The sequence below is a fragment of the Montipora capricornis genome, chromosome 8, assembly GCF_036669925.1.
Source record: "Montipora capricornis isolate CH-2021 chromosome 8, ASM3666992v2, whole genome shotgun sequence".
In the NCBI taxonomy this organism is placed as follows: Eukaryota; Metazoa; Cnidaria; class Anthozoa; order Scleractinia; family Acroporidae; genus Montipora; species Montipora capricornis.
Genome location: NC_090890.1, coordinates 35,926,949 through 35,947,930, shown reverse-complemented (window position 1 = coordinate 35,947,930; position 20,982 = coordinate 35,926,949). Strand labels below are relative to the sequence as shown.

The following is a 20,982-nucleotide window of genomic DNA, read 5'->3' as shown; positions in this document are numbered from 1 at the left end:
ACACAGCAGGCTCTCCCAAACGCAGCAGTTACGTAGCTGAACGCACGCGCAGGCGCCAAAACAAGTTTACTAACTCGTTTTACCGGTTCAAATTTAATGTATTTGTCCTTAGCGCTGGACCACGGTTCAATCAAAGTAACTAACGGCTGCTCGCAGTGGTTTCTCTCCCGGAAAGCGAGGAGAAAACGACTGCTCGAAGGGTAAACACTTTCATATCTGATAGTACAACCCTTTCTCGCATTCTGTGTGGGGGCATATTCCTGCGGGGAAAGCCACTTCTAGCACCTGTTGGATTAAAATATGGGTACAATAGCAAAAACTAACTTCAATAATTTATAAGTGGGATGTCAACATGATTGGCGCCAATGATGTTAAAGCCGTCTAAATGGTTGCCACTGAAAGTACTTTGACAATTTAAGCTTAGCAGTCCATTAAGAGACAAAAGAGCGCGCTCTAGAGCAAATTACAATGACTCGTTTGCCTCAACGAAAAAAAAAATTACGCTGAAATAATGACACATGGCTCGAGGGTACAAATTAAGCCCAACTTAAAAAGCGAAATCTTGAGGAATTGGCGAAATCATCCTGTTGAGGGGTGTGTCATGAAATGCCAGCTACAATTTTGGCCAACTAGTCTCGATTATCTGTTCTAGAAATAACAACACTCTGACGAGTCTTTTTCCACAACGCAACGGAAGGGTTTGACAAAAATAATACGTTATGTACGCCTCATTAGTGCACTCTCAACCTTCGAGTGATGTATCAGGTAAGGCAAGTTTGAATGAGAGTTTTATCTACGTTGCTTGTTTGAAATTCATTCTCAGACGCGAACATCGTTCGATCAAAAGAACGACACTATTTATGTGCAATGATGTAGCACGTTGAGTACTTTGATTGGAACCTTTTTGTGTGTTAAAGCTGTAACACGAATTGGCGCCTGAAAAACAGTTGCATTCTTTCGTTTGCCAACAAAATCATTCTTACTTAGACTGAATATAAGTTCCAGGTTCTCGTCTTATAATATTATCGAAACAAGAGAGGGCAAAATAAAAAATAAGCCCTTATGTTTCAAGAAAGACAAAAATCTTGGTAAGGTTTTAATCTTGTAAAATGTTTTGCTACATTCCAGCATGTTTCAAGTTCAGTGTAATTGATCGAAGTTATAGACAATTTGTTTTAAAACCTTACAATTTAGCCTAATTAAGAACGAACGTTACCACAAACGAGGAAGATCTGCTACCGCTGCTTTCGATAAAAACATCTCCTCTGGAAGCCATATTTTCTTTAATATACAGTAAAACAATATAAACCGTTCAGAGGCATCCAATCAGGGAAGATTTGCTTTCACCTCGAGAAAAATACATCGTGTTTCCTTGAGAGAGCGCATGGCGCGTGTTAATAATTAAATATCATTTCTTGTATTTTGTAAAAGAAGGAGCGTCTAGAATTCGAGCGTCACGTAGCAAAGAGGTTAATTATCCTCGCCTCTCCAATCTTTTAGTTTAATATGTCGTCTTATATTATGGTTGACAGTTGATTCAAGTTAATGCGGTAATTAAAAGGCTCATGCTCTGTCTGGTAGGGTACAGTTTCAAATAAGGCATTAAGGTCCATTCGCCTTAAATTTCGGGCCTCGGTTGTTCAAAAGGTGGATAAAACTATCCACTGGATAATTCAATCGGTTTTGCTAGTGTTTATTCACAGGATAATGATTTATCCGGTCGATAGCGTTACCCACTCTGGATTCTCATGCGTTCTTTCTAAATATTTTTTCAACTTTAATCATGATTCCCTTTCAAGCACCTAATAGATGGGTCTACATTACATTCTAATTTAAGTGAGGCAATCCGCAAGACAGGTTCGATTTCATGAAACTTGACAATCAGGCTGGCATTTAAATTGCCTCTGAATTACAGAGATCGAGGGGCCGGCGGTACCGACTCATTTTAAGAATTGTGAGACATAAATAAATTATTAAGTAGGGCATGAATTAAATACATTTGAAATCGCTTGAACCCGAAGAAACTGAACTTCCTAAATGGAAGTTTCTGGCTTTCAAAATAAATCTTTTATGTGTCCAGTTACTCATATTAGGCCGTTTATACGACAGAAAATAAGCCGCGGCTTACATAAGACGCAAACACCCCGAATAAATGGTACAAAATCTACGTTCACGGCTTTCTCAAGCCGCGGCTTATCCTAGCCTGGGAGTTTATACTCGAAAAATAGTTCCTTTCGCATATTATGTACGCCGCGGCCAGAGTAAGCCGCGTCTTGTTTTCTCTCGTATAAACGGCCCTATTCTTTCTGTTAAAGGGACTATGTCACGTTATTTGAGGGTGTTTAGGTGATATCTTTAGTCAACCACGAGTTTAAAACACGAAAATGGCAAATGAGTGCAATCCCTTTACTGATAAAATTATCATGACATCACATACAAGATGATTCCAGGCAATTTGCCGCAAACTTGAAAATCTTTGGGCCGACTTTTTTTAAAGTCAAACGCAATTCATTTTAATCTCGTCCATTTGTGTCCATCCATGCTTTTCTTTCCTTTTCCTGTTATTCTTTTATGTTTTTCAACAGTTCTAAGTGGTTATTGTAATGTTTCATCCTTTTGGGGATCATCAAATTACATCATTTTTCGTGACATGGCCCCTTTGAGGGAAATAAAACTTCGAACACCGGAACGAGGCTAGCTCTAGTTTTATCCAGGCTCCCAAAGATCTATTTCCGCTGACTTTTAATTTCAAGACAGCACTCATCAATGTATTTATTTCTTTACAACTTTGAAAATACCATAATACTCTTCATTTGTTCCTCCAAAATTTTGCATAGGCATTGTTTTTATTTACTCTTGGGACTTCTGATGGTCCCAAGAGAAACTGGAAACAATGCTCATGTAAAATTGTGGAGGGACAAACAAAGAGTATTTCGGTTTTTATTTTATATTTGGCTAATTAAAGAAATATGGACAAAAGAATCCCGCTGACACTATGTCAAAAGGATCTTAACGAGAAAGCGTGAAAGCTGGTAAACAAAACGCCTGGATGGCATTAACGCGGTACGGTTTGGTCTGTGTAAAAATTAACAAAAAAACATTCCTCGTCGCAATTTTTTACCCTTGAGCCACCATCGCACAATAAGTCATCCCTTCATTTATTTATTTATTTATTTATTTATTCATTTATTGGGCTAACATTTACCAGCTACAAAATGTTTTTGGCAAAATGATTTGTTATTCCAATTTTTCTGCTCTTCTGTGAACAATGAAAAAAGTTGGTAAAATTTGTCTCTCAATAGAAGCCACAAGAGGCGCTCTTGTAGTCGCGGTAAACTTTCACCAGCGTTCAAATACCTTGTCCCTTATTTTCTTAAAATCTTATGTATGGCATAACTCACCTAATGCTTCTACGCTTATTTCCCTTTCGTAAACGGTCGTTGCCATTTCTCAGAACGGTCGTTGCAATTTGAAACGGTCGATGCCATTTTTTAGCTCTGAATTACACTCATTGGGTCTAAGAACTCATAAGGTTGCGGGTACTGGGAGTTGTGTCTCGCTGGTCATATGGGTTAGGGTTCTGTTTAGGGTGAGGGCTAAGAACCCGAGTTCGAGTCTTGAAATTTTCGGACCCTTTTTTTCTCCAGTTTTTCTTTTATAAATGTTTTTTTTTCCTTTTTTGTCTTAATTTTTGTTAATATTTTTTCTTAGTTTGTTTCTTTTAATTTTCTTTGAAGTGAAGTGTCTAGTCGACCGTTATAAATGGCATCGACCGTTTCAAATGGCAACGACAGTTAACGAAAGAGAAATTTGCTGCGCCTACATCTCTAAATCTTAGCATGTTATTTTCCGAAAAGCAATGTATTGAATTGTATCAAAAGCACCCTTTGTGAAGAAAAGGTATATTTTTAACGTTTATATTTTTTGTTTCTTTTTTACCCAGCTAACACTCATGTAAAGCGGGAGTGAATATTTTACGAAGCCAAAGCATGTTTCGAAATTTCTTAAATTGTGCTGGCCAGACGTAAAATGCACGTTATTAAAAGATGTTTAGCTAAACGTAGTTTGTTTTATCAGACTTTTTCCAAGCTTGTTTAAATTTGCCGAGGAAAACAAGTTTTAATAGGAGGTTTTCACGTGACGTCATCGCTGCCATTTTGGTGGACAAAAACAAGATATATAATTAGCTTTTTTTGGTCGTCCACTAGAAGTCGTACATTTCTCTATTCTCGGTTTTCACATGACGTCACGACCGCCATGTTGGTGCCCTAAACAAAGAAAAGGCGGCCATGTTGGTGCCCCAAGCAAATCCTCCGGGAATTGAAATCTATTGTTATGCAAACGCTTCCTTTTGTTTTCGTTGAAAAACATGGCTGTTGATCACGTGAGTGAAAACCAGCAATTGTTATTGGTGTCTCTAGAGGTTGGTTGGAAAATTCCTATACAGGAGTACTTTTGCGCAACGCTCGCGTGGCCTTGACTTTAAAAAGTGTGCAAATCACGAGGCACGAGGCACGTCTAAAATTCTTTCGTGCCCCGAAATCAACGAATATTCTAATCTGCGCGGCTCGTTATATAATGCAAAAAGCCTATTTTGTGGAATATTATGCCATTATCATGCAGAGAGGTCTGAGAGGAAGCTATTCAGAAAGTTCGAGATATCTTCCAGATGGAATTTTTTCAAGTCCTTGTGCACTCTCCTTCCTTGGATATTATGTACTGTTCACAGCTTTTCTATCAGAACATTGTCTTGTCCAGTTTAAATTTCCGGGCTATTCCGATAGCCAAGCAAGTCTGCTTTGGATATCTTTATCTTGTCCGGACTAACCAACATACTTTGCTTTATTATCAGATTCAGGCAGCAGAATGAGGCATCTGTATGCCTACAGCCACAACGAATGTGCAGGTTAGAGGTTGATCTTATTAGTAATAAGCTCGATTTAGAGCGAGTTTCAATCGAGTGTCGTAAAACCAAGACCAAAGTAATTACTTTGGCCAATCAAAAAGGACGGAGACAATCCAGTAAGCCAATCAAAACTCGAAGTAATTACAAGTAACCAACACAAAACGCGGGAAAATGTGCACGCGCGAGCCACGATTGGTTTTGGTTTCACTTCTGTTTGGTTGAGAAAGTGGCGCGGGAACTTTGAACCAATCACTGAGTGAAGTAATCATAAACCAAAGCAATTCGCTAATTACTTTCGACACTCAATTGAAAACCGCTCTAGCTAGTAACACTGATTCAAAAGCTTGAGCACAATACGATATTCTCGCGTGTAACCATAAAGCCTGGTTCCCATTTGTGCGATAAGCACAAGCATAAACATAAGAAAAATCGTGTGGGAACGGGCGTAAATTGAGCATTAACACAAGCTTAGTTATATATGCACAAGCACAAGAAAAGGAAATTTTTCCTTTCCTTGCGCTTTGCTTCTCTCACGCTTGTGCTTATTTCACAAGTGGATTTGTCTTTTTATGTGCCATTTTGTCCATGCAAAATCAAATAATTTCATTTTCGTTTTAGGAATTTCAGTTACTTAGGGTTCAAGCGATTTTTGCACTATGGGAAAATTAAGGAGTAATTTGTCACCCATGATATCAACTAATCAAACGGTGTACTCGTGAAATTAGGGAATAATTTAGATTGCTCATACTTAGGAATATGCTCTTGTTTTTGTTACTATTAAAATATCAAGTATTTAGCAGATTTAGCATGAACGAAGAAGATTGGCTAAGTTCGAGTTATGGTAAATAGTTTCCAGCTGGCCTAAATTAAGCAAAAGTTAAACCATCTTGGATTGGAACAACCGCAGATGAACTAAATTGTCATTAATTAGTGTGGTTTTTTTTTTCTTCTAAAAAAAACAATAGGTACTTTAAAAATCTACGACGGAGACGAAAACGTGACAAAAAATCGTACTGCACGCGCGACATGTACTTTAGCACATATTGGCTGCTGTCACATCTGGGCCACTAACTATACTTAACTATAACTGTTCGCCCTAACTATAGTTAGAACATTTACGCCTCAGTGATCCAAAACAATGCAGACTAACTATAGTTATACCCAAGCAGGGTTTATGGGTTAGTCTTAAGTTTAAAAACAAACAACCAATCAAAATGTGACAATTTTTTTCGCACGTGCGAGATGAGTATATAATAAATATGCAAAATAAAAACCACGCGTGAAGCGAGGGGAAAAAAGCAACACGTGTAGCCTTCAAGCGACGGTTTGCCGCTCGGAAAAAAGAAATAAGAAGAAAAACGAGACACACTTTACGTCGGCTAAACCTAAAGGCCTGGCCAAACGCTCGCAACATTTTAAAGCAACATCTTGCACATGTCGCAACACCGTGCAACAATGTTGCAAGATGTTGCGTTGAAATGTTGCGAGCGTTTGACCAGGCCTTAACGCTAACTCTAAAAACAAGAACAAGTAAAGGAAGAAATCAATAGGTTAAGTGAACAAAAACAATGGCCTTACGTACTCTGGATGTGTGTCTAAACATAGTTACTATGGTCTAAAGAATGAAGTGGGTAGTTTCTAAAGAAAATGTGGTGCTGCGTCGGTGGTATAGTAGTATACAAAACTTTGGGTTTTATCAACGGAGTTGATAATGTAAATTGACCACCGTACAGAGATTCTAAAAGCTGACGTTTCGAGTATTAGCCCTTCGTCAGAGCGAATTGAGGAATTGTGGTTTACGTGTAGTTTTTATATAGTAGAGTAGGAGCTACCACCAATAGCGTAGCTCCTTCTTTAGGAAAATGCTTTAGGCTGATCTTTTCTCTTACCTTGTAGACCTTGCGCCGTCGAGAGATCAGACAAAGCATTTGATCAGGCCTCACGATCAATTGATTCGAAGTTGTGTTGTTGGTTATAGCAGCAACTCGCTTAGGCCTTCAGCTGAAGCTTCTATTATTTCGGCATTTTCGTTATTGCCTTCGTCTTCGCCTTCGTCATTGCGCCGTTCCAAACTGGGGAGATGAATTCGGCGAAAAAATTCGCCACGCTCATATCTGCGAGCTGCCATATTGCGCGCTTTTACGCGTAACACGAGCCGACCCCGCCTAGGCGGGTTACCCGGCTTCAATGTAAACAGGCCCTAAATTGCATTTCTTGGAAGCTCACTTCCTGAGAAAGATGTCAAATTTCGAATTTTCGCTCGGATGTTCCTCGCATGCTTATAACAGTTTAATTTTATGCCTTGGATCAATGCAAGTTGTCGGCAGAGCTGTAGCTAGGCATTTATAGATTATGCTAGTAAAAGTGGCATATTATGCTAGTAGCATTGCTTTTTTTTGGCCAAATTATGCTAACATTATGCTCTTTTTTCCAAATTATGCCACCGTTTTTTTAAATTATGCTCTTTGAAAAAATGCAAATAAGTCCAAAATATATATTTTTTAACTAAAAGCCGTTCGTCTACAGGAAAGAAACGCAACAAACCCACAATTAATTTCAAATAAACATGTGGTTCTCAAAAAATATAATTTCCAGTTATTGTAATCATTTCGCGATTTGTCCGAGTCGTTCGACGTGGCCTGAGTGTGTATTAACACACCAGGATTAAAATTGGTATGAGCGTTGTGGCGGTTTGGAGCTAAAATTGCAAATTAATCGTCGGTAGCAGGCTCTCATTGGCGCTCTTGGAACGATTGGCGAAGCCGCGAGAAACAAGCGGGCCAGTGAAGCGAGCCCGCGAGGAGGGGCCTGAGACAAGCCGATGGTTTTTTTTCGCGCCAGGCTCCTCGCGGGTTTGCTTAGCTCGACCGCTCGACGTTCGTTTTTCCCAACACGATCTCTTCCTCAAATGAAGAGTTTTCCTTCATTGTCAGTTTGCTCCAAATGAAGCATAATCCTCCATTTAGATTACTCTGTCCCTGGAAATAAAAAGAAAAATAAGTAAAATCAGCCCCTGGACGGGATTCGAACCCGGCTCACCCACTTTGAAGGAACTGCTTTTATCTACTTAACCACCAAAGATCAACTGACTAAAAAATGTGCCGATTATTTACCAAAACTAATTAGTATCTATATAAAATCATTGCTGAAGAATGATTAAGTTTAAAGCTTGATTTTAAAATGGTTAGCTTTCTCTTGAAGTTTGGTAACTGACATTTTTCACTGTATAAGCTTGCTTCTTAGCGGTTGTTAATACACGTTTACAGCGGCAATTTTGGAAGAAAAAAATCAATGACATTAAGAAAAAATGACAACCTCGCAGCTAGTGATTTTGTAGTCTAGTGGTTAAGTCAGAAGGGGTTTTTAATAACACATTCCCAGGTTCGAGTCCTGCGAGTCCACACATTAAGGTTTGACTTTTAAAAAAAATATGTTCATTTCCCATGATCCTTATCAAGCTTTCAGTGTCCAAAATGAACGATAATACTTCACTTGGAAGAAATTGACAATTAAGAATAATCCTTCAATTGAAGGAGAGTCGAGACTTGGTTGGTTTTTCCGGTTCACGTGGCTTTGCCACTCGTTCCGCTGCCCCAAAGAGAGCCTGCTCACCTGCTCACATCACAGGCTAAATTTTCAGGTGCTCACGTGCTCCATATAACTTCATATTAAGGGGTTTCACGTGGCTGTCAGGACGAGAACTTCAAAGAAATGTACCAAAATGTAGAACGCACGTGCGGAGCGTGCAAAGCCATTGTTTTTGTTCGGTAAAATGCATTGTTTTGTTGGCGTCCTCGTAGCCGTCTTCGTTTTCGTCGTCATCGTCCTTGCTTAAGTTCCCTCCAAAAGGTAAAATACACGCGCAGAGTTGCTGTTTAGCTCATTTCATAATTAAGTTACGCGGACCATTTTCCGGTCGTCGTGGCCTTACTTTTGCTATCAGGAAGCAATTATTGCAAGTAGTCAGTTCCGAATTTGAAACGCACGTGTGAATGAAAGTGACGTCGGCTCACCGTAAACGTCTCGGCTACGCTTGCTTTTGCTCTGGCTTTACAGATTTAGCGAGTAAGGAAAGACGCAGAGCCAGCGTGTACAAAAGTGTAAGGCCAAACAGAAAATTCACAGGGGTGCACACTCTTTTTCGTTTACCTCGTTAGTTTCATTTGTTTCCCTAGTATGAACTTCCTTGCCCTTAGTTCTGTGTTTGAGTTGCATGCACGCGCAGCCTCCGATAATCTAGGTGTCTACGTTTGTGTCTTGTGTCTTTAGTGTTAAGATCCCGTTGGCAAAAAGGCAAGGGATGAATAGCTTTTCATCGTTGAGTAGAGATCTAGCTCGACCTGTCGCTAGAGCGCATTGATGTTAGAACGAGAGACACCAAAAAAGTCGGCAATGGTCTTAATATCACTTCGTTGAATGTTCAGTCTATAAGTACTTTGCCCACTTGAATTGAGTGTGAAATACCGCCTCAACGACAGAGACATAGAGACAAGTAGACAGACAGACACCCTAGTATTGCAGACACTGGTATGGACTGATCATGCTTCCAAATATGGGACGTGCCGAACAAATACACAAATACTGAATAATGCGTTTCTGAGAAGCATCGTTGTCATTTGCCTATAATTTTCGTAAACGTTGCATTCGACGCCGAGGCCAGATCGTCAAGATGAGTGTAATAGACCATTTTCGAATTCTCACGCCTGGACCAGATCTAGCATGAAATGGAGGCTCATGCGGGGAAATCTCTTCACACACAAATTAATTTGCCCGCATTAGCCTCCATTTCACGCTAGATCCAGTCCAGCCGTGAGAATTACATATGAGTTTCAATAAGCGTCACGAATTGTCCCCTTGCTCGGTGAACGTGAATATCAATTTGCCATATCGTGAGAGTTCATCACATAATCCACTTGATTTTCAAAATTGATACCCGTTGTTGCTGTTGCTTTTCTTTTCTGCCTTTAATGCCTTAAAGTCATTTACTCATTAGGATCTAAGTTAATAAGCAAAAAGTTCAGAACAATATGCTATTCAGAAGACTGCGGATTAACATTGCGAACAATAATTAATTTAATAAGCATTAGCTCAAAGAAGAGCAGATAAATTTTATTATTTTACTAAGAAAGGTAAGTCAAGAACATATTAACTTTCTAGTGGTTAAGCCACGACTCTTTATCAAGGGCGGGAGCAGGAAATTCCACAGGCAGAAAAGATATGAAGGAAACCGATTTTACGGATTGTAGTTCATTTAAACCCCCAGAAACGTTTATCTTTATCCCTCATTTAGACATAGCACCTCCATTACCAGTCTAACTTACCTTTAATGAGTTCCTAATAATTGAGAAGCTGCAGAAATTCTTTTTAGCTTTCAGTCAAGTATTCGTTTCGACAACAAGAATTTAAAAGTCATGGTAAACTCACGGTAATTTTCACTGAATTTGCACGGACATACCAAATGCAATTTCCACCCTTTTCTTCGTTTTGTTGATTTATTGACATTCCTGTACTACAAACCAGACGATTTGAATTTCCAATATCCCCTTCACCGCATTTAGAAAAATTCATATTTTTGTTTAGGCCTATTAAAGTCGCCGGCCGCGGACTTTCATAACCGCATGCTTAGCCATTTTGATTCGAAGCGGCCTAATTTTACTCAGAAAAAAAAAACCCAAGGCTTTTTTCCCCTTAGAATGAAGGTTGGTTTATTGGGTGTCTGTAGATATATGGTGTAACAAGAGATAGTTAAGGGACACTTTACGATTTTGCTACCTTCGCGCGCGACGATTTCTTGAAACATTTGCCGGCAATCGAGTGAATGCATGGAGGTTGCGATCCGTCCGTCAGGTAGGAACTAGATTTCCCCCCTTTCTTAAAAATTTGCGCGGGCTGTGACAGTTTTGAGAAATTTCAGGGTATTTTTTACTGGAAACTAATGGAATTTTTCATCGTTTGTGAGCAATATAACAAAGCGGTTTTGGAGATGAAAAATACTAGTTCAGTGTCCTATGATCCAGGAGTTCTCACATATCTCAGGTGCATGATAGAATCTTTCCTTTTTTTAACAAACTGTCACCAGACGGCTAGCTGTACCGATATGATCGAAGAACAAACTCTCTTCACCACATGGTATAATTTTGTTTAATGCGATTTTGGAAAATGTTAGCTGTAGAAATTGGGCGACTATAAAACAGCTGTTTCTTTTATGAATGATAGAAATCAAAATATTTTTTCCACTTTTAAAAAACCGGTAATTCAGCCAGTTTCAAGTCATTCGTCCAAAAATGGCAAGTTTTGAGCGTGTAAATCGAGGAATGTCCTTTTAGAAAACACTTTTTATGCATTTTTTCCGATCGTTTTGTAAATAAAGCCATTGTAATTGAAAGACATGCACCCACGCGATGGCCAAAAAATCCATCAAGATTAATAGTAGTAAATTGATTGGAAACCAAAGATTAATGTGCTGGCCATCTAATCAAATTTTGGCTAGGAAAGATTGCTGTCAAAATCTACCGCAAATTACCTTGGATTCGACTTGAATGGCTGGTGGATTAATCGGGCTTAACCATGACAAGTGTAGTAATTTACCTCTATTTTGACGAGTCACCGCGACCGGCATTTTGTCGAAGGGGCCGTGAATCGCTTTAAATTAAACACAGGCCATTGTGCAACGTTCTATGTTTGTCTTCTTGGCTCTGCGTAAAAAGACATTCGCAGCCTAAACATCTCAAGTGTGTCTCAAGTGTCCCAACATTATCTGTATGAAGTATGAGATGACTATGAAAGTTAACCGTTGTTTAAAATTCGATTAGTCATTCCTGGCATCGCGCCCACTGGAGAATAATTTGACAAGCCAAACCGCAGTTCTATTTGGATTAATTGAACCTTCTCACGCATGATTATTTCGTGACGAAGAGATCTGGCTAGTTGCCTTCCCCAAGAGGGCTCGTTATTCAATAACAAAATCCGCCATTTGATTTCTTTCTCCTCCGTCCTCGCGTGCACAATTTTTTTTCATCTTACATTGAGGGCGATAGGAATGACTTTCATTTCACATAATGGGCGAAGGTAGGAGTTCAGACCGCAAATTATCGCGCTGGGACTCTTTCAAACCCAGAAAAAAAATGCATTTCAAAATTGGCTCAAACTGGCAGAAAGCCCGCCGTGTCTGTTCTGTGTTTTGCTCTCGGGGAGAGGGAAATAGTGGTTGCTTTCGATAAGGGCGCGTTCTGAGCTCATGACTTTTGCATGAATTGTAATTCCGATGTGGTTTTTCATTAGCGGGTAGCGAACGAAGAGAACCTCAACCGCGGCCAAAGCCTCCTGGGTAGGCTCGGGAGAGCGATTTTCCAAGTATGTGTGGGGTTATTTGTTCAGATCGTCCTCAGTACCTCGTGGCAAAGATTAAACAATCGAACCATGAGCAAACGAAACAAAGCAATCCAGTGCAAAAAAGAATTCATTGTTTTGTTTCATATTATCTTGCATACTACCTTCTCCTTTTTGTTTCTCAGGGATATGTTTCGAACTTCTACAAAATAAAATTGTGAAATGTAAGCACAGCTTTTTTGAAACGGTGTTTACCAAAACCATGAGAAAAAAGCGATGCTGAGGAAAAATTATGAGAAGCATTCTTCTGCTGGCGCAAATACAGTTGCCTGGTATCAAGTGGCAAATTCTTTATTGCTATTGTGCTTTCTTTGTGAGGAAAAACTATTGTCTAATTCCGAGGCGCCAGTTTTTGCGCTCTTTGAATTGACTGATATTCTGCTCCAGTTCAATTATATATATATATATACTTGCCATCCTTTGAAGTGGCTTGTATCGTGTCATTCCTATGTATATTAGAGACGTATTTCGTTTGCATATTTTTAGTTTTATGAAAACAAACTTTTTGACAAGGAGGAATGATCTTTGCGTTCTAGCAATCATAAAAACATTGGTTTTCACAAAGACATATCCACTTAGGAGGGTATCACCAAAGGTTTTAAACTGAAGACAAAAAAACAGGAAAGCGTTTCCTCACCGGGAGATAGAGGGGTTTGTTTATAGAGGACTCCTGGCCAAGTAACAGCAGGTCCTCATCAAAGCTGTTTCAATGCAAATTAGGCTGATGTCTTGCGAAGCCTTTATATATTTACTTGAAGTCGCGCATGCTTTAAGAACCTGGGTGCCACATTTGTGATTATTTGGCTGATTCTACGGCTTCTCTTTGGCCCGATACCGATAAGATCGGAAAGTTTTTAGGAACATGATAATCTCAAGCTTATTATAAGATCTACTCTAAGGCGCCAACGGCTCGACTTTAAATTCCTCTCATCCGAGTTTGTCCAGCATCGTGTCATTTGGATGAACACACTCATCGCGAAGCGAGGGAATCCCGGAGTAAATTTTGGCCAAATGGGAGCACGTGTTGAAAAGGAATAGCTTTTGTCATCAGCGACTATGACTTTGAAGAAATTGAAATGAAAATTTTGGGCATCATTCGTTAACTCATATATGGAAACATGTAGTTTGTATCTGTCATCTGGACTCGTGAACAAGTTGAACATTTTGATCTGGGGATCTTTCATAGCAATAGTGTCATTGTCAAATGGATTTAAAGCCGTGAGTTGTACCATACACCATTCAAGTAAGTCCAATCAGACTTTTTACGAGCTCATATGTCGAATTACGAGTAGATTTAGCGAAGAGTGTAATTGCACCGCTTGTGAGTATATTTAAACTGCCAGATCTTCGCAAAACATCTGCCAGTTTTCAGCGCGTCGTAGCGAATTTTCATTTTTCCTCGCTCTGCCGATTGCAAACAACAGCTTTGGCAAATGGGTCTCCAAGCAATAAGAGACGAACGTGAGACGAGAGTTGGCGAGAAGCCGTCAAACTGATATTAGAAGCGAGAACATTTCTCGATGTAGTATGTTTACAACTCTTATTTACATTTCCTGTTTATTGAAGGCGACGTGATAATTTATTCGGTGAATTAATAAATTACAAGTTTAGATCTAAAAGGAATCAATAATTTATGAGAATCGGGCCCTTTCGGCTTCAGAAGCGGGACGTCCTCGCGAATTTTCAATTTTTCTTGCGTATTTTCAATGATTTTCCTCGCATGTGAAAAAATGCCACGCAATAGGCACAGCCGACTTTGCCGCGCGACTGGAAATCCCCATTTGGTTGGTACTTCATGCCCATTAATCAAGCGTTTGTTCTCCTTATATCCGGGATTTAGGTTTGCCGTATTTAGCCGATCGTAAACTGGACATGGACGCTATATCAGGAGTGTCGTCGATGACAGCAATGCCGGCTGACAAGCAGCAAAACTCTGTGATAAACTACGCTTCCGGGAATAATGGCAATCACTCCAAAAACAACCGGCACGACCCTGTTGTCCTGTCTTGCGTAAAGCCGCAATTTCAAGTTACAGCGCCTAGCGAACCGACTGGCGAAAGACTCGTTATAAACGTGAGTGGATTAAAATTTGAAACACACGTTCAAACCTTAGAACAATTCCCGGAGACTTTGTTAGGCAACCCAGCCAAGAGGTTGAAGTATTTCGACTCTGTTCGTAACGAGTACTTCTTCGACCGTAATCGCCCGGCTTTCGATGCCATTCTCTTTTACTATCAATCTGGAGGAAAGCTTTTGCGCCCAGCTAACGTGCCAATGGATGTTTTTGCGGACGAAATCCGCTTCTATGATCTGGGAGAGGACATTTTACATAAGGTAGAGCAAGAAGAAGGGTACATTGAAGACGAGAAGCCAATTTTACCGGAGAATAAATTACAAAGAAAGATATGGCAACTATTTGAGTTCCCCGATACTTCGTTAGCAGCACGGATCATTGCGATATTCTCAGTGGTTGTCATTACCCTTTCAATAGTGACATTCTGCGTGGAAACACTGCCGCAATTTCGAAAGGATGGGGACGGCGAGAAACGCAAACAACCCTGGTTCACTCTGGAAACGGCCTGTATAATATGGTTCACTTTTGAATACTTGATGCGGCTAATTTCATCACCTCGGAAATTGGCCTTTGTACGTTCGTTTTTAAACCTCATCGATATAGTTGCTATTCTACCTTACTATATTACGCTACCTATGCAAGACACCAAAGCTTCTAGCTTTGGCGTGTTGCGAGTCATTCGACTGGTGCGGGTATTTCGAATTTTTAAATTGTCGCGACATTCCAGAGGACTTCAAATTCTGGGGCACACTTTGCGCGCGAGTTTGCGCGAGCTAGGGCTTCTAATTTTCTTTCTTCTGATCGGCGTCATTCTGTTCAGTTCAGCGGTGTATTACGCCGAAGGGGCCGAAGGAGAGTCTACCACCGACTTCAAGAGCATTCCCGATGCATTCTGGTGGGCGGTAGTTACCATGACGACGGTGGGTTACGGTGACATGAAGCCCACCACTGTCTGGGGAAAGATTGTAGGGTCTCTTTGCGCTATTTCCGGCGTGTTGACCATCGCACTTCCGGTGCCAGTTATCGTGTCCAATTTTAACTACTTCTACCATCGCGAAAATGAGCAGAGAGCGGCGGAGCAGAACAAAAAAGAGAAAGAACGCAAGGAGGCAGAGAGAATCCAAGAACAGGAACAAGAGAGGAAATACGGGACAATCGATCACAACGGCATGAATGGCCCAGATTCAACGGGGATTGAGATGGAGGTTACTTCGTTAGACAGTAATCCTTTAAACTTGAAGGCGAATAGACACAAAGCCAACACGGCCGTCGTGTCGAATTCAATGCCCTTAGTAGACTACCCCGATTCGACCATACGATTCGAAACGGGGGTTTGACTATTCCAGGCAACAGTTATTTGGAGGTGCTAACGAGAGGTCGAACTCTAAGATGAGTTAGAGATGGAATAGAAGAGATAAGGGCAGCCTTCATATAAGTTTTGATTCGCCAATCTATGAGCTCCCACTGAACGCAGAATCATGCGTCGCGGTCAGTTAACTCGCATCTTACCAGCAAATAATTCAAGCCAAGTTGAGGCCTACTACCGCAAGATTATATTTCAGTTTTCCTCTGAAAATAATCAGGAGGAAACCCCTCATCGCGGAAAGGAAATGGGGATTTACCAAAGATACGAAAATATGGTACCGTACACTGAGTTTACAGCAAGAAGTACGAGAGTTATATTCAAGGGCCACAAAAGGCCTTGACTACAAATAAACCGATATTCATTTTTTTTAGATGTAAAACTCACTTATTTATAATTGATAGGCTTACAAGGTGGCACAGCGTTTCGGCTAAGAACGATGCGCCGAACAATTTCTTTTGGTTTGAGTATAAAAACGGCTGAACAATTGCCCAGGAATTCCGGTATCATTAGCTGGGTTGCTGTCTTGATTTTTCTCAGTGTCTTTTCAACCTTTTTTATGTCTGTCCTTATGTTCTTTTAAATGACCTTACATGAAAATGCACTGAAGCCGTGAAATATTACTTCTGAGTATTTTTGGATTTTAATTCCAGCCCTTCGTTCGTCAAATGTGTGGCAATTCTCAAACCTTCAAGTAAATACTATTCTGTTTTCTCCGAGAAAACAATCATGGAAAGATTTCAATTTTTACGGATTTTGAAAAGGATTTTTAGGAATAAAAGTTATTTGCTGAACTCTTAAACGTATTAGAGTTTTGCAAGAAAATAGGAAATGTACGGGGCCTGTTGAAAGTTTACAATGTTATGACCATTCCATTGAATTTACGGTTTAGCTATGCGAGGCTGGTGTAATGAAATTTGTCGTGGACCGTTCGTATAACATTACAGATAAAGCCTGAAAAAAAAAACCTGTGTTGGAAAAGTAGCCAAAACTAAAATATTCAATGACAAATATTGCAGACATATTGGATAACTGAACCAAAAACTCTTTGCTGAAATAGATTAATCTTAAATATATCATGTTGATTCGGAGAAATGAATGGAGAAATAAATGGATGCAGTGTTTTATCGATGTGTGTTTAGAGGGTGAACTTGAGGCCTGGTAGAGAGCTGATAAAAAAACAAAAAACCGTTTTGTGTTGTACAAGTAATTCTTGTGAATATTGGGAGTGAACAATTATTGTTACGACTTTACTTCACCCGTTGCCGTGATGTTTACACCTTCGGGCGCGAGACACACCGACTACGGATTTTATAAATAAGAACATAAGTAATTAGCAAGATTTTTTGCGATCTTGGTTATTTTCACACGAAACTGGGCAATTGTATTTTTTGTGCAGATCATCGATAACTTCGTTTTATGTAATGATTTTTTATTGTTATTTAAGGCTGACAAAAATTCACTGAAAAAGCCAATCCTGGTTAAATAAAAATTTTAGTTTTTGATTCGGAAATGGCTCGAAGAGTTTTGCTGGTTCGTTTCGACCAAGCGTGCCTTCTTAACCATTGTGTTTCAATTGAATGAAGCGACTTTTTTTTCTGTTTTGTGAAGAATGTCAAGCAAATTAATTGTTCTGATAAAGTTAGTTTCCCTTAATTTTTCTCTTTCAAGACTTGGAGGACATCTCGAGAGTAAACATGACCATAATCATGCATGATTGGAAATGGTTCTTGATAATCCCCCTATACGAGTGTTTCTTGTGCATGTGAAAGTATTTGTCTCCAATTCTATGGGATATTCTAAACAAGCTGATAACCTAGCTCTTAAGTTTCTCTAAGAAAGCCCTATGATTTTTACAAGGAGCGCTCTATAGTAGGCTTCGACAATTTCCAATTGTGAAATTCATGTGAGTTGGACGGAGGACGAACTTTCCAACCTTTTTTACACAAATGAACCCCAACTGGGAAAATAAATTGGTTTTATCTATTTTTTTGTGAATTCCCTGCGTTTTAAACTACAGGAGATAAGAGGTATTTTTCGAGGGTTCCTTGAATGATTAATTCAAGTTGAAAGGAGAAACCACTCAAGGCGTACGTAGCCGATATCAAGATGCTGTTGCAGTATTCTTCCTATCAAAATCTTAACTGATTTTGAGGGAGAATAAAAAAAAATGTATTCCAACATGAACGTAAGCAGGGAATAGAGATTATTTTTCACTGAATGTGGTTCGAACAATAATAAACTGTTATTTATAATTTAGAGGTTACTCATTCGATGAGCATAGAGAGAAAAAATATGATCGACGCAATTGGTTTTCCACAGTCTATATTGAAAAATCCAAATTAAAAAATCAGAAATAATAAGGGAGAGAAATCTTCGCCTATATTTTTAATACAAGTCTTAAACTTCTACTGATTTGTATAGGCATAGAATTGCGGAATACTTAGCACACAGTTTCGGATAAGATTTGTTTTACGTAGAATGTAAATAAAGATATACATAAGTTCGCAAAATTCCTTAACAGCTTATATGGATAAAATTTCGAAGTTACTTTGATGTGTATAAGCAAGAAATTAAAATCGGCTGATCGATTTCCCCGCGGAATGAACAAAAAGTAGCCCCGTCAGACCACTTTTAACCGTAAAAGGATCCAAAGCCTATTGCGATGTCTTTTGACAGATTAAAAAAGCACTTAAAGACAAAATTTTAAGCAAAGTTAATTCCAACACAGGATATAGTTTCTCGTAAAATTGAGCCAATCTTTGAACCAAAGAAGTAAGGTTAAGAAGCTCGGTTTTCGATACCCAATCCTCCAAGGTGTTAAATTACAAAATCTGGCCATTTGTTTAATAGATTATCACAAAAACTTTCTTGGTCAACACCTTTCTGGAAACTTTTTGACGTTACCCTATTTTTGCATAAATTCGTCACAAAGACTTGAATTCTCTTTGAATTCCTGAGCATGCGAAGGGAGAGGGAAATATGCTGGCATTGGCTAAGCTTTAGGCTCTAGCGTATTGCACGAAATCAATGATCTCTGTTGTAAGAAGAACAATATGCCTGGATTTTTCCTTTCCAATTTCGTTTATTAATAATTATGTAAAATCCTTCGAAGAGCCGGTTCGAATATTCTCCCGAGTGGCTAAAAAATGGTGGTTGCGAGAAAGCTTATAGAGGTTTTTCACGGCAGCCATGTTGCATGGCAGGAACAATGAAAATGTTTTGCATTAGAAAGAAAATTTGTTCACACAGGAAAAAGAACCCATTGTTCTTGCCAAAACCTCTATTCATCGTTAAGATTGGGCTGCTGACGCCAGCCCAATCTTAGCCTTCGGCTCCTCAACTATACCTGAAAAAAGCTCCAGCAGTGTTTTTCAAACACTTGCTTTCACTACATTCTTACTAACCAACGATGCATTTCGAACAAATTCCCGAATAAAAAAATCATGACAACTTTGGCTAGGCCCTGTACGGCTTTTTCCCAGGCCCCACGCGTCAATCCTTTTCGCTGACGTCACCGGGATGAGCGACTGGCCCTTTCGCTCAGACCACGTGACCCAAAACGGATTGTCCGCGGTGAAAACGGAAGCCTAGGAACTAGGCAAATTACAACTCACGAAACACTTCCCATAAAGGACTCGCTCCTCGAGTCCAGATTGAAGAATTCGCGTGTTCGTTATTTCTTACCACTTAAAACCTGGAAAGAAAACGTCTCTGCTTAGGGTAAACTAAGTTTTCCAATTTTCCCCAGTTTTAACGTGAAAGCGTATTGTTAAACACGAAAGGTCAGCGACAATTCGATTGATCGTCGGTCTACTTTCGTTTGCAAGCCGATCGAACTTACTTCGGTCACGTCCGGATTAGTTTGTCTTTTGTCCACGTGAAGTCGTTCCCTTCAACCGAAGGAGAAACGGAAGGAGTATACGGCGACATCACATCTTTGACAAGACAATGTCTGATTTTCGTTTCATTGGCTTGCATAATAGACATGTTTTGGAGCCCAAAGATTGGGTAAATTTGATAATTACTTCGTTTTCGTTACCTGACGTCAAGAATTGTTTTCAAGATGGCGGACGACCGAGGTAGTGGGGATGGAGCGGGAGGGAGGGGAGGGTACCGCTCAACGTTGGCAAGTTTGTCTCCGGATCAGTGACTGATGTGCATTTCCCGCGAGCACAGACAGTTTCTGTTAACAAAAAAAAAGAACTTTAAGTGTCTAATCTTCTAGCGTTGTAGAGCACTAATCGGGGACACTGTAAATTGAAATTAACAAGTTAACGCAAATCAAATCAAATTTTGGTTTTTGAGGAGAGGGGAAAACCGGAGTACCCGGAGAAAAACCTCTCGGTGCAGAGTAGAGAACCAACAAACTCAACCCACATATGACGCCGAGTCTGGGAATCGAACCCGGGCCACATTGGTGGGGGACGAGTGCTCTCACCACCGCGACACTGCACCACAACTCAACTGAAACGACCTGTCGAGATATTACAATCATCTCGATAAAGCAATGTGATCGTTCGCAATTATACATTTTTTCGGGGAATGCACGTGAGTTAGGTTGGATCTCTACTACTACGTCATCGTCTTCTTGGGAGCGTTTTCAGAAAGTTGCGGGTTCGGTCGTCGTATTCATCAGATACAGGTGGAAGAAATGATACCTGAAATGAATCATATATTGAACTGCGGATGCGAAATTAAGGGAAGCTATGATCCTCGCGGTTAGGAAAGTAATTTTAGCAATTGAGTAGAGGCCTGAAAAATTCAGGACTTCAACGGGGTTTGAACCCGTGACCTCGCGATACCGGTGCGACGCTCTAACCAACGCTCTAACCAACTGAGCTATGCCATTTGTAGATCCAAGTATTCCTGTAATGAATGAACCAATGAACGAAATGATATATGATCATTTCATATATTATTTCGTTCATCACGGGAATACGTGGATCCACAAATGACCAGCTCCCAACGTCAGTTGCTTCATAGCTCAGTTTGTTAGGGTGTCGCACCGGTATCGCGAGGTCACGGGTTCAAACCCCGTTGAAGTCCTGAATTTTTCAGGCTTCTCTACGCAATTGCTAAAACTGACTTCATAACTGCGAGGATCATAGCTTCACTTGAGGTGAAAGAAAGAGCCGCCAAAAGATGCTGCAAACACGTAAGAAGCGGGGATTCCCCTTTCTGATAAAGGCTTATGTTGTCTAGATGCCGATGAAACAGGGGAAGCAGAAGATTTTAGCGCAGCACATC

The 20,982-nt window shown here is 40.0% G+C and overlaps 1 protein-coding gene across 3 annotated transcripts; it reads left to right on the top strand.

Annotated features, from left to right (window-relative positions):
• The first annotated feature begins 455 nt into the window (after positions 1 to 455).
• LOC138059943 (potassium voltage-gated channel subfamily A member 2-like) lies at positions 456 to 17,245 on the top strand. 3 transcript variants are annotated; one of them, XM_068905605.1, is made up of 3 exons: positions 456 to 765; positions 4,853 to 4,906; positions 14,136 to 17,245. In XM_068905605.1, the coding sequence occupies exons 1-3, from the start codon at positions 720 to 722 to the stop codon at positions 15,704 to 15,706; spliced, it is 1,671 nt and encodes a 556-aa protein (XP_068761706.1). In that variant the 5' UTR covers positions 456 to 719; the 3' UTR covers positions 15,707 to 17,245. The 3 variants fall into 3 exon arrangements, with proteins under 3 accessions (XP_068761706.1, XP_068761707.1, XP_068761705.1); XM_068905606.1 differs by lacking the exons at positions 456 to 765; positions 4,853 to 4,906 and adding an exon at positions 10,624 to 10,753; XM_068905604.1 differs by lacking the exons at positions 456 to 765; positions 4,853 to 4,906 and adding an exon at positions 13,023 to 13,538.
• The last annotated feature ends 3,737 nt before the right edge of the window (positions 17,246 to 20,982 follow it).